General features: G+C 36.8%; 1 protein-coding gene across 8 annotated transcripts in view; it reads left to right on the top strand.

The window, feature by feature from the left end:
- The window catches only part of LOC103469961 (uncharacterized), a 100287-nt gene that overhangs the window by 22760 nt on the left and 63685 nt on the right, over positions 1–13842 (top strand). For all 8 annotated transcript variants that reach the window (XR_014088959.1, XR_014088957.1, XR_014088956.1 and 5 more), the window contains one exon: positions 13609–13718. Coding sequence is in view for 3 of the 8 variants with exons in the window: in XM_081610811.1 (XP_081466937.1) it covers positions 13609–13718 (110 nt within the window). In the remaining 5 variants the exon portion in view is untranslated. The remainder of the gene's footprint in view (positions 1–13608; positions 13719–13842) is intronic.

Here is a 13842-nt window from a genome sequence, read left to right as displayed (position 1 = left end):
CCTACTATTTGAATTTGAAAGTTTGCAGAATCGTTGCCTTTCGGTGCCAAAATGAGCAAGTCAGGACTTCATTAGGCTTGGAACAGTCTCTCTGCTTGGTGTTTGTTGGGCTGTGTTGGAAATCTCTGTTTGGATGGACCTGCTTATGCTTTAGAACTCTTCTTGGCTCTGTGAGGTGTAATAGGTGCATTTGCACATATTGTAACTTCAAACCACTCCTCTGGTTTCACAGCTTTAAGTGGAGTTGCACCGCTTATTTACTGCACTAGAGACAAAACTTGGTCTTGGTGCAGCTTTGGAGACCTGCCATATGCAACCTTTCCACCAGCTTCTTTTATGTAGACAACATACATGCATTATGCATACAGTTCAAAAAGAACAGTCCCCCCAACACCACCCAGCGCCCCCTTAGCCCTAAATTCACTTTCGTCTGCTAAACATCTGGAATTCATTGAGAGGAGGAGGTTGCAGGGAAATGAACTCCGACAAGAGTCTGTAGCTTTAGGTTCAGCCCCCTGCTTTAAGTCCCCTAAGATATTGAAGATAGGCCCACAGACAAAAACCCACTGAACTGTCTCGTATAGATTCATATAGGCCTGGCTTGACCTGATAATAAAAGATTACCAAAACATAATCGGTTATCAAGGTTCTTGCGTTGCCACAGAACTGCAATGTTGTGGAATTCTGTAATAAAATCAAAATCTTTTCTTTTTGTTGAAACTTTAAACGAAATAAGTATGCGGCTCTTAAAGATGCAGATTCATTTTTTCCGCATCAAGTCTTCAGTTCACATACGACCTCAAAGAAAATGGTTGTTAATTGATGACTTGTTACCATGACTCAGTTCCTTACAGAATCAGCCCCCCTATTAAAAATAATAGTAGTGAAGCTTGAAGACTTGAACGCTGAGTCAGTCCTGTTACTCATGGCGGCCACAAACAAACAGCTGGAAAGCTGGCTTAGGTACGCGATTGCAGATGTTACTGGTCACTTTTCTGTTAGGACAAGGCAAAACTCCTTTGATGTTTGTTTCATGTTTGTTTATGGTTGAATAAACAAACAAACATAAACTTGAACTTGTAATATATTTTGCATCTAGCTCTTTGGGAGCAGGGGAAGGAAAATCATAACTCAAGAAGAGGAATGTTTGGCTTCATCAGGTGCGCTTTCACAAAGAGCTCTTTTTACTGCTCTTCAAATGAAAGACTTGGCTGTCTGGGATCTGAATGACCTTACACATATGTCACAAGTTTGTGTTTCCCATTACTTCTCCTCCCATTTCTCTCACTTTTTGCACATGTTCATTACTTTTTCACAAGAATTTTGAAAGTGTTAAACTCGGCAGAAATTTTGTGATTTCGATCCAAGCCTTCTAGGTTTTGTGCTTCATAAAAATAGGAGAAATATGTCCCCTTTTTTTTTTTTAAATCCTGATTGCTTTCTTGCCTTTATGTTGAGACAGAAATCAGAACATAGCCTAAGCTTGGAAATTCTTGTTAAAGAAAATATGCATGTAAGAATGCCTGAAGCAAATAGTTTCCCAGTAATACACGAGTACAGGCTGCATGGTGGCCTCTTTATGAACAAAATTACATCTGTTTTTTGTTGGCTTCAGACATTAATTATATCCTTCTGGAGTTGTCTGCTCGACTCTTTGGTGTAAATGATAGAGACAAAACATTGCAAGCAATACTTTTATCTTCTCTTTGTGTCACGGTCTGTTTTGTTCTCAGTTATTGTTTGTGAAGAATGTTATCTCACCACTGAAACTTGCGCTCATCTAATGTTCTCCATTTCTGGATGAAGACATCTGGATGAGAAAATTAGTTCAAGGATAAAATCTTTGAAGAACAATTTGAAACAAAGCAAGTTATAGAATACATTTCCAGTGACTAAAACTTAACAGTTCTTCATTAGTATTTCTTGCCTTGACCTGACAAATTTAAACTAAGCACAACTAATTCTGGTGGAATTAAACCAAAATATTTGAAAACAATGCCAGGTGTTGTAAAACTCAGTTTCTTCATGCAAAAAAGAGCATACAATGCATTAATACACAATATTTCCTTTAAAACATAATCTCATCTGTTTTACTATGTAGTCCTTTACACTATGCATCGTCCTGTCTTTGTGGGGGGCCAGTTTTTAAAATCCTCGATCACATATATTGCCAGCAGGTAATATAAAATACATAAAACCAGAGTGCTGTTTTAACAGTCCATGGTAAAACTCCGTGCCAAGATAAATCAGTTATTATGGCAACCACATAAGAACTAACACTGTGTCAGTTCTTCCTAGAAAGGAGCAGACACTGTGCTCAAAAGGTGAAAAAAAAAGATTCAGAAAATAGAATTTTAAAAAATGCCTTCATACAGGAAGTAACAGGTCATTAAACTGTTGGCAGAAACTTGGATCAGGTATACTTTTTACAAATTTAAATTTCATTGTTTACATTTATCATTTTGAGAATAAATGGACTTTAAAAGTCAATGTTACTCAAAAAATGATTTTCAGTTCTTTTTTTTAAAATAATTTTTGCCTTCCAAAAGTTAAAGCTAAAAAAAATATATTTAATAACTCATTTACATATAATCATAGACATTTCATAAATGAGCTAACAGTAAGGAGAGAAAATTGAAAAAAGCTTGAAGTAATATTTTCTGTCAGTAAAGTGAACTGATTTCAAGGTTGGCACTATATTTCAGAGACGGCTCTACAGGAAGCAAATGGTGCTACATTGTCTTACATTTTTTTAAATGTAAGGAATGTCTTGTCAGGAAAACCATGTTTGCAGAGCACAGGTGAAATCCTTGGGGCCATGGCATTCATACTTCAGTATTCATGATCCTGAAGTACAAATGCCATGCCAAAAATTCCTTCACATCCTTAGACCCTTTCATGTACCCAAACCCTCCCTCTAGACATTTCCTGTTTCACTACCCTATCTGTAGCTCAAAACGTCCTAAAATGACATTCTCCAGGCTGAACAAAAACATCGCTGGTTTTCAGTTCCCTTCCAGCCAGGTTTTAACTTGTAAACACTTTTTAGTTTTCAGTTCCGTTTCAGAAGAATAGCAGATATAGTTAGAAGTTATGAAGCATTTAAGAAGTCACTGGTGTTCAGTAGCTCAGAGGATGGAAGTCTTTGGATTATTATCTGAGCCCTCAAACAAAGCTGATAGCTGAGTAAACAAGCTGGTCTTTTTCACACTTGTTCTGTGTATTTTCTTTACTTTCTGGCCATGACACTGAAAATAAATAACCGCAGGACTATAGATGCTCTGCTGAAGATTTGTGATTTGTATGACCATGGTCTTTTAGCCCCAACACAAATAGTAAACAAGGAACAATTTTAGTCTGGTCGGCAGCCAAGGCAAATGGTTTTACTGTGATAACAGGCTTATTTCCTGTAGTTAGGACTTTTGTTTAACATTGGACTCAACTATCAGTCCACAACCGGCAAGATAGGGTGGCCTAGTTTCAGATCTTTTAACCTCTGCCACAGTCCTGCGTCCAGATGTGGGTTCCCTTAAGCAAATTATTCGCAGTTCATAGTACACACAGGTTCCCTACTAAGTGTTTCCAGCTTAGATTTGGCAGCACACAGAGGAGACATTCCAATGGAGCAACATCATATTTTCCCTTCTGCATAGCGTAGCAACTAATTATTTTGTGTGTGGAAAAAAAAAGACATGTACAAAGTACAATAATATGTTTTGATTGCTTATTATTTTTGGATTTGAATAAAAATAAACCCACAACGATGTGTTCATTTTGGAATATAAATAGTGCCAAGTTTAAAAACGTGCGCTGCAAGTGAGAAAGTGCTTAGCATTGAGTTTGTGAGTTTACCTTGGGAGACACAGATGACTCAAACACTCGCCTAATCTCAAGCGATTGGACAAGAAATTTAAAAAGATGTTTCCATAATAATCTTCTCCATAGTCATATAGTTTTTTTTCTCATATTTTCCCTAAAATTACTGCAACTAAATAAAAAAACTGCTTCTTACATATTTTATTTAATTTTTTCATGAATCCACTTTGACGTTTTTCACTTTTTTGTGTTAATAATGTGAAACTGAGATGATGCCTTACAAAAATATTTGCATCCCTAGAACTTTTCACATTTTGTCAAGCCACAGCCACAAAATTACGTTTATTGTTTTGGTATTTTATTTTTGACGAACACATGATATTTAATAACGGAGGATTTTTAAAAAATTGTATTTGCTTGATATTATTAAAAAATTTGGAATCCAGACTTTCAGTATCAGTAAATGACTAAAACATCACTGGACACACTTTTTTCTGGTTTTTCCACGGGCAATCACATAACCTACTTTATTTAATTATAAATATCTAGCTTGCCAAACCTTTATTGCATTGGAAAAATAACACCACCCAGAATCTAGGTCCTTCTAAACAACAAGACCTCTTTCCACAAACCACAACAGAAACTTTTTTTTTTAGCAATGACGGTATTTTAGTTTTCTCAGTGATGTTAAATATTCTAAAGGTAAAAATGTTCCAAAAATAATAATTTGATGACTTGCAGATTTTACTCTGCTACTCGCGTTCAAACATCCTTCTTCATCTTTAAACTTTTAAATTTGGCTTGACATAAAATAGAGACATTAATGCTGTTTTTCCAAAGCAGAATCTGTGGTCTCCTCTCTGTAATTGCACTACTGATGATTACTTCCTGTGGGAACTCCATGAAGGATGTTTGGTCCTATTGCTTCAGATGACCCCAAACCAGAAAACACTCAGCTCATGATATGTGTTTTAGACTCAAACCACTTCCCACTGGATATTTGCAGGAAAGCACTCCAAACTTGAACAAACCATAACTCCGAGGATTTTTCACTTGCTGCAGGAAGACTCCCTGTGCAGTCAATCATCCGACTCTAGCGAGTTGCCCTCCTTTGCTCTGAGAACCCAGAGGAGCCCTGAAGCTCCAAGAAACATTTTCATAGTCAGGTGGTATTTACATTTGAAATTGTTCAGAGTGCAGCTTGTCTCTAAGGCAGCCAGGAGTGAACACTGTTTAATCTGCAGACACCAGATAAATCACAAGCAGTCTGGGCAACACTGAGTATTTTATACCTGGATGAAAATTACATCTATCACATAGCTGGCTCATGACTGGGTGATAAAAGCTTCTTTATCCTCCTGTAACAAAAATAAAAAACAAGTCCCTGGCCCATAATTACTGGCCAGCAAGAGACAACACAATTTTCTGCACAAATGTGCCAAGTTTTTTAATTTCTCTCTATCCTTGTTTTAAATCTGGGTTTCGGCCATCCTTTCCTCAGTTTGAATATCAGTTTGCCATGGCAGTCTTTTAATATGGAAATTGTGGCTCTTTGCACAGGGCTACACAATTCAGACGAATTGTGTTGCACAATGAATAATTGGTTGTGCTTTGCTTATTTGCTGGCCCTCTCAGTGGGGTGTGAACTTCATTATGTGTTGTGTACGTTGTAAGAACAGAGAGATTATGTTACTGTACACTGAGGGTAGATGATGAGGCTGAAGTTAGTGTCTGATTTAGAGCTTATGATTTGTTGCTAAATTAGAGGGCGATTTAATTCTTTTTAATTTTTTAAAGTAAAGTTTCCTGGAATGCAGACAACCATCTTTATTCCAAAATAAGATCAATTTAAGCACTAAGAAACTTTAGATTCTGACTAGCTGGAAACACAACCATGTTGAATAAAACTGGACTGAATTATCCTGTCAATCTGCCCATCAGTCTGGGAGCTACACACTACATACAGTTTGAGTTAAATTTGTTGATTGATTTTTGTCTGATCTACTACTGTACAAACTTTTTGATTTTAGTAGAACTCAATTATTTTTTAGTTGGTTTAATAAAGAAGCAAAAAAATTGTCCTCTGATTCAAAACATTCTGTTCCTGAAATATGATTTAGGCAACAGACACCCAGTGTAGACATTCAAAGCACTCTTTCTTCCTCAGTGGAAAGAAAACACCATCCTCCCACCAGCCATGTCGAAGTTGAAGACAAATCGCCAAACATGTATTCCTTTTTAATCAAAGAACAGCAAGAGTTATTCCAGGCTTTGGCATGGAAAGCAGTGATAATGTATAACAGTTTTGATAAACACAGCAGACCACCCCCTAAGTATTCAGTGGAACTGGGAGAACAAAGCATAACTTTGCATTCCAGCAGTGTGTCCGGCTGATGAACACAGCTTTATTTAGAGAGTCACAGGTGAATTTAATGATAAGGATTCTAAATCCAGCGTGTTGTTTGAGTTACCGCAGAGATAAGTTGTCTTCTGGGAATTTCAGAGGTTCTGCTGGCTGTGCTTTGTTACCTAAAGACATTGTACTTCTGAAGTGTTAGTAAATGTTTATCCTAATTCCTTTTGGTACAACCAGCAAGAAATGAGATTGCCTATATTGAAAAGGTTTTTTCAGTTTTTAACAGCTTTACTTAAGACTCGCATACGTGCTAACACACTTAACATATAGTTTTAACAAACAAATTTAAAACTATTTTTATGAATATAAAGATCATATTTGTAATAAAAATTAAGTTAGATTTATGTCTTAAAGGTTAATGAATAACCAAGATGGGCCAGTTCTTATTGCTTGTGACTTATGCACTGAATTTCTAATAAAATAAAATATTTTAGCCTGGAATATATGCCTGGTACAGTTGATGGGATTGCTGTCATCTTATTAAAGTCATATCATCACAAAAAATTATCAGACGTTTAGAAAATAGGAATGACTGTTTGTGAACAAGCCATTCAAATAAATGAATCATTTGAGTGAATGAGACGAAGCAAATCATTTCATTACCTGATTTGTTCATTTCTCAGTTCAGAAGAGGTCAGCACCAAAATGCCGGTCAGGTAAACTTCCACGTTCATAAAATGCATCATAAAGATTAACCCAGTGACACACATGGTGCCACTCCAATACAGCAGCTGTATCGTCAGTCAGGATGTGAGCCTTTCACGCTGTTTTTATTTTTATCTGTGCTTTTTATAGCTTGACATTTTCTTTTAAGTGTTACTTTTCTGTGTTGGATTTGTTGCTGCCTCTTGGCCAGGACTGCCATGAAAAATAGGTTTTTATTTATCCTGATAAAATAAACATTTAACAAATGAGATAAAAATGATCACCATCGGTCTTGTCTTCAAGATGTGATACTAAGTATTTTCCAGGCACATGGTGTCATTTTTAAGCACAATCAAGTAACTGTTGCCTTTAGTTGGTATAAAAATGCTGTACAAATCAAACTTGACTTTAAAGAAATTTGACTTAATAATTTAATGCCTTGAATTTGGCCTCTGTCTCTTTAAGAAGCTCCTGCTCTTACATGTCACCTTCAGCACGTTATAACAACAAGGCTCCTCCATTGTGCCATTTACAACTGTTTTTAGGGTTGTTGGCCTGACAAGACATTTGCATGATAAGCTCAGTGGACCTGTTTCACCAGGTGTTTGCTAATTGCTGATGCCGCAAGTGTGGAGGAGCTGAGTGGGCGGGGCTTGGTGTGAGGCGTAGACTGCAGCTCCCGAGTGGTGCTTTGGGTAAATTGGCGGTGTATTGTATGAGCAGGAGTTGAGGTAGCCCTGAACGTCTGACACTCTTGATTTAAGGATTTCTTAAACATGCTCGATTGAGTCAAAATACCCCTTGTGTTTGATGAGGGAATAGTATTATAGTCTCAATTTCTATAAGGATGGTAAATCGTCTGTAAAAGCAGTTGTAACTTATTAACCTTACTCCAGTATGGCTTGATATTTCTGTCAGGAATATTTTTCTCCCACCCAAATTATTGTACGATTTTCTTTATATCTTTATTTATTTGTTTATTTATTTTAGGGTGGGATTGTGTGATGTAGTGGTCAGTATATTGTGTTAAACAGAAGTGAGAAGCTTCATTTGAGACGGGTACTGCTGAAAATGCTTTATTGTAAGTTTGTGGAGCAAATGTCACATTTGTTTTAGACTGTCAGATAGTGATGGTGTCCTTTAAAGCAAAGTCTGTTTTGCAACACAGTGAAAGTTAAGATACTTAGAATTCATAAGTACTTCACACAACCCCCCTCTAAAATGAACATCCTCTAGATCTGTCTACTAAAAAACACCTTCTCGCATTTTGCTTGATTGCATTGAACCATGGGAAACATAGTTATTGTTCTTTATTCCTTTAACTCCAATCAGCTGGGTCTCCTAAAATGTTAGAAAAACTTGCATGAATTATTAATGTAGATTATCTGCAAGTGTCATTCTTGACTTCATTTTCCTGTCTGATATCAAAGTTAGGCTGAAGAACCTCAGACCACCTGGGTCCTGGCTTTCACTTTCAGGTGGTATTCTTGAGTTTCAGCTAAAGTAGAAGTGATTATTGTGCCTCGAAACAACCCTGTCCGCACACTAGCATGTCAAATAAAGATCCGAAGAGGGTGATAATAGCCAGCATTGGAGCAATGCAGCAGATCCTGCAGCCACAGCCGCCTGGCTGCTCGCCTGCTGCTTGATGTTTAACAAGCCAGTCATTTAAACAGTGCTAATAAAATATCTCCTGCTGGGGAGATAGGCTCTTCATAAACCCTCGCTTCACCGTATCGGGTGTTTGTTTCGCTGCATTCATTGCGTCTTCTCTACTTTCTTTATAATCATCAACCAGCTCCTATGCAAGTGTCATGGTTTTTACTATAATTGGAGTGACAGCTTCACAAGTTAAGCAATATGGTCAGAAACGATAATCAGATAGGCCGTAAATGATGGTCAATTTAGCCCTCATTTAATTATTTGTGACCCAGAACAATTGTAACTAATAGGAAGTTAGATGGATATATATTCCAATATTATTGTCAGATATAAAACAATAACATTTGAAGTGCAGCATTTAGTGCCAACACTCTAGTCATAAAAATATATTATGAAAAGGAAAAGAAATTACACCCTATAAATCCCATTAAAAAAATAACACTTTAAATAATACAAACTCAAACTCCACATCTCCTATGTTTCCAACAACGGTAGCCTTAATTCGTTATGTCGATGAATTTTAATTATTGCCTTGGGATAGGAGCGATTTATTAAGCGATTTGTCGTTGCTCCAATTGCCCTATGAATGTTCATACAGTTGTAAAACTTTGCTGTCTTGTTTAGATTTTTTTTAAACTTTTTTTTTATTATGTCCCATAAGACGAACATGAGAAAACTCAGTGCAATCAAACAGATTTGGCAGAAGACCGATAACATTCTGATGAGTTCCTGAGGCCCAGGACTCTTGGGGTCGATCCACCCCTCCCAAGAGACAGCAAGTCTGGGTCACATCCAGAGCAAACGCAGCTCAGCTCCTCACATGGCTCAGGAGATGAATGTACTTCATGTAACTTCATAATAAGATGGAACAAATGGAGTCAATTCTCATTTATGTCAACATTTTCTTTGTAGAACAGATTTTTGATGTGTATATAATGATATTCTTAGTGAACAAACTAATTAGAACATCTAATTCTTTCTACTAATTGACAGATGTGATCAAATAATTTAAAAAAAAGCCTTGTTATCAGTTTAATGCTTTTTTTCAAGAGACACTGGCACTGGTATGAACTAAGCTGCATAAACGTTCCATATTTTTCCATAATTGTTAGTGTGATTAAAGCAACATTGCTGGCTGAAAGCCCCCATGGCAGAAGGGGTGGGGGCTGGGCGGTACGAGGAGGAGATATTTCTGATGCTAAATTTCCTGCAATCAGATACCAAATGTCTCCAATGTCACTTAAAGTGACACAGTAACCAAGTGCACCACACTTGGTTATTGTAAAATAGAATGTTTCAAGATTCAAGAATGCTTCATGAGCTTTTCTGTTCTAAGGTTCCTTTTTAAGTTTAAAGTCGTTTGAAAGGATACAGCATTATCCTTTCAAACGACATATGGCTACAGTCACATGGAAAACGTATTAACTTTCAAACAATAAAAAACTTTTTTTTTTTTTTTTTTACCAAAATATGTAATATACATATTTTTTTATTATTATTTTAAATATAAGTGGCTACTTTAAAATGATTATTGTGTCAGAGTTTAATCTAAAGCCCCCATCTGCTTTTGAACTGCTACCATCACAGGACCGGGCTGCAGCTGCATCCTTTTCCAGCTATCTATCACTCTCTATCACTCAATCACTCTCTCTTGCACACTGACCCCCCTCTCCCTCATTCCAGCCATCTGTCCCTAGCAGAAGTTAAGATATTCTGTTTCCGCCTTCAGAGTACAACTCAATGATCAGTGACTTCAATAACAAATGCAACTTTTTTTTTTTTTTTGGAGAAAAAGCATATTTGCATTTATTCTTGTTCAGATCTCCGTTGGCCTATCATTATAACGTTATAATCCGAGTGACTTCCTGCTGGTGGATATGATTCATAGAGTTATATATAATCATGTTTCTATAAAGAAAACTAAGTCAGTTATAGAAAATAAAAATGTCACTGGCTTTCAAAACAGGTCCTCTTTGACAAACCATATCAGAATTTGGTTTGGCCATGAATCTTTTTAGGTTTTAATCATTTTTGCATGATGTATATATAAAACATGCTTCCTTAAGTAGTAAAAGTCTTCCTGTCTTTGACGGTCTCTGTGGCCTCTATTTATGCAGCTTTCCACCCCATTAAGTTGGAGTTTTTCTTATTCGGTGGTCCTCACACTTTTTATAACAAGCACCACTTCTTCAAATTCTCGTTTTCACAATGCTGGAGTCGTTTTTAAAACATTGTGTTTTGGGTTGTATTCTCATGCACTGTCACTAAATCATTGTGGAAGGATGCAGTTTAATGATGCTTTAAATCATTTTCACTCACAAGTAGAAACTTCCATGTCGGTAGTTAAAAATATTTACATAAGTCACAGAAGGCCATAAATCAAAGTGGGAGTCAGTCAAATGATTCTCACAATCCTTGACCCCAAAATCCATAATCCAACATGGCTGCTTTGTAAGCCTAAATTGTATGATGTTGATGTAAAACATGGTTATTTACTTACTGTATCAGCATTTGAATATACAAAATGCAGACGGAATCATTACAATTAGTTTGTAATACTACTAGTGTTTCACCCGGTCACTGAACATTTTATTTAATCAAGTTCCAACAGCACATGTAAATTAAATGAAGCATAAGTATTACATGTATTGCTATTTATCAAACAAATACTAAAGTTTCTTCTTGATTTATGATTTATTCTTTAGACAGATTTTTCACAGGTTAAGCGAGAGGGTGCTTTAGGACTATTACATTTCATCTATTTTAATATTGCTACATCAGAGACATTTTCTCCAAGCTGAGAATAATTTCTGGAGTAGTGTTGTCTGGGTCAGAGCAACTTTGCTCTCAGTGACATGTTTCTTCATGTCCTGCAACATGGATGCTGAAGTACGTTTTCCTTCAGTCTTAAATGCCAAAGATATATAGATGCACCCCTTAAGATAACATCCCTCCGCTTTCTTTTTTATTCCTGGTTACAGAAACCCCAGTGCCAGGCAGTGAAAGCAGTAGACCTGGAAGTGGATGTCTTGGTTTATCTAAAGGATCACGTAAATCTGCCCTGATTAATAAGTTAATGTGAAATCTAACCTCTGGTGCATGCCAGCAACCTGCACTGCATCAATCTTTCTGTCTCTCTGATGGATGCAGGCAGCAGGGAACTCATGGAGGCAGTTTCATACGGGTATGCAGCTGTCTGTAGACTGAAGTTGCAGCTTAAAAGAGACCTGTGGAGCTGGGGGAGAGGCTACAGCAAGCTTTTTCACTGTTCAAAGAAGACACCTCCTTTAAGGTCCTCGAACAATGAAAGCTAGAGCTTCTTGCGCAGATGCTTTTATTTCAGTCCTTGAAGTTTCTCAAAGGTGATGAAATGTTTGCAGGCTTTGTCGCTGCCTTTCTGTGTCCAGTCGTTTGAAAGCAGTGTCAGGTTTCCTACTGCAAAGCCAACTTTTTATAACATAGAACTATTGCTTGGGAGGACTGTCCAAATTTTGTCGGTTTTCTTTGCTATAATAAACTCTCTGTTAATATGGCCATTTAACTGTCCTTTGAGGAAAAGTTAAATCCGCCTATTTCTTGAAAAGCCACAAGATTAAAGTGCTTGCTAAGTTTGGAGGACTATTTTTCAATCTGCCAGGAAGCCACTTAAGCTTAAGGGTAGATTTGAGCCACAGAGAATTCACAAACGACTCCAGCCTCTGCTGTTTCATGTCGACTTTAAAAAGAGCAAGAAGTTTTGTCTGTGGAAATCTGACACAACCTTTAATTTCTGGTGCCTTATGTCAGTAATGTCCATACAGTTTAGTGCTGGAATACTGGAGGTGTTCTCACAAAGCAGCAACTATATGTAACGGTGCCAAAGTGTCTGCATGTTGCTATATGGGTGTGTGCGCTTTGTTTTCCTTGTAATTTACCAACCATCTGAAGTAAATGGCGTTCTCATAGCGGCTCAGATTGTAATCTTAGCACAGCAAACCTGCTGAGGGCATTGCTGTAAATCGCCCATGTTTTAAGGGCAGACTCTGAGATCGCAGATATGTTTTACTTGTCAAAGCACAGTATTATTTTAATCATTGCCTCTCATCATAATCAGGTGTAATTTCCCATTGATGGTGGAAGAGTATTTTCTGTGTGTCTTATGTATGAAAGTTGAATTTGGCAAAATCTGCATAGCAAGGCTCAAGGGACATATTAATGATGTTGCACATTTGATTGCAATGAGACAAACATGGTGCCAATGTACACTTAAAATAACAACAACACAAAAACAAGTACCTGTAATTTTATCACATGCTTTTTTTCCCTTTTACGTCTTCTTAGGTCTTCGACTACTATCTCTCATTTAATATTTATTAAACAAAGACCACTCATGGGGTTCTTCAAAGTGCTTATCTTGAGTCAGTTTATTCAACAAATCAATAATTTTCCCTAGCTCCAATTATGGAGTATTAAATCATCTCTGTACATATGCATGTTTGTCAAATTGATTTCCGTTTTAGCACATATACCAGTTGCTTACTGTAAGGAAGTCCATAATATCAATTAGTGCATGGTTTAATATTTCGTCCAACTTCATTCTTTCCTATGGCACCCAAAGTTGAAGGTTAGAGTTCAACACTTAACTAGACTGATAAGCCTGAAGATCACAAGCAAGAAAATGAGGTGTCATGCAGACTTATCTGTAAATTTAAACATCCATATTAAATCAACCTACTACCTTATTCAAAAAGTGAAAATTTCACCATATTCATTAAACAGAACAGCAGGAAACTGCGCATGCTTTTATTTTCAGTTGGTTGTTATAATGTATCTGTGTCTTTATCACTCCCTGTAACAACAACAAACATCCAGCTGGAGCTCATCCAAAATGCTGCTGCTAGACTCCTGACCAACACCAGGAAAATGATCTTCATTTCTTAAACTGGCTTTCAGTTTAAGAATAGCTCTTTAGACCCGGTTATTGTTATATGAAGATTTGAATAGTCTTAAGCTCACATACAGCTGCTGGACAGGTATGAACCAAGTAGAACCCTGAGGTCATCAGAGACGTGTTTACTCTCTGTTTCCAGGAGCAGAGCTAAACAACAGCTGCCTGAAAACCTGATGTATGCAGAAATTGATGGCTCCTTCTTCTGTAGGAATGGGAAACCTTGCAGTTTATTACAACTTTCCTACAGAGGTAAAACACTTAATCAGTTAACCTTTCATTGTGTCTTAGTTATTTATTTTAAATTTGCATTTAAAGGTTTTTTGTTTTTATGTGGTGATTAATATAATGCCAGTTTTTACTATAATCCAATTTT

This window comes from Poecilia reticulata, chromosome 9 (assembly GCF_904066995.2).
Source record: "Poecilia reticulata chromosome 9, P_reticulata-male-v2, whole genome shotgun sequence".
Lineage (NCBI taxonomy): Eukaryota > Metazoa > Chordata > Actinopteri > Cyprinodontiformes > Poeciliidae > Poecilia > Poecilia reticulata.
This window is presented reverse-complemented; position numbering and strand designations above follow the sequence as displayed.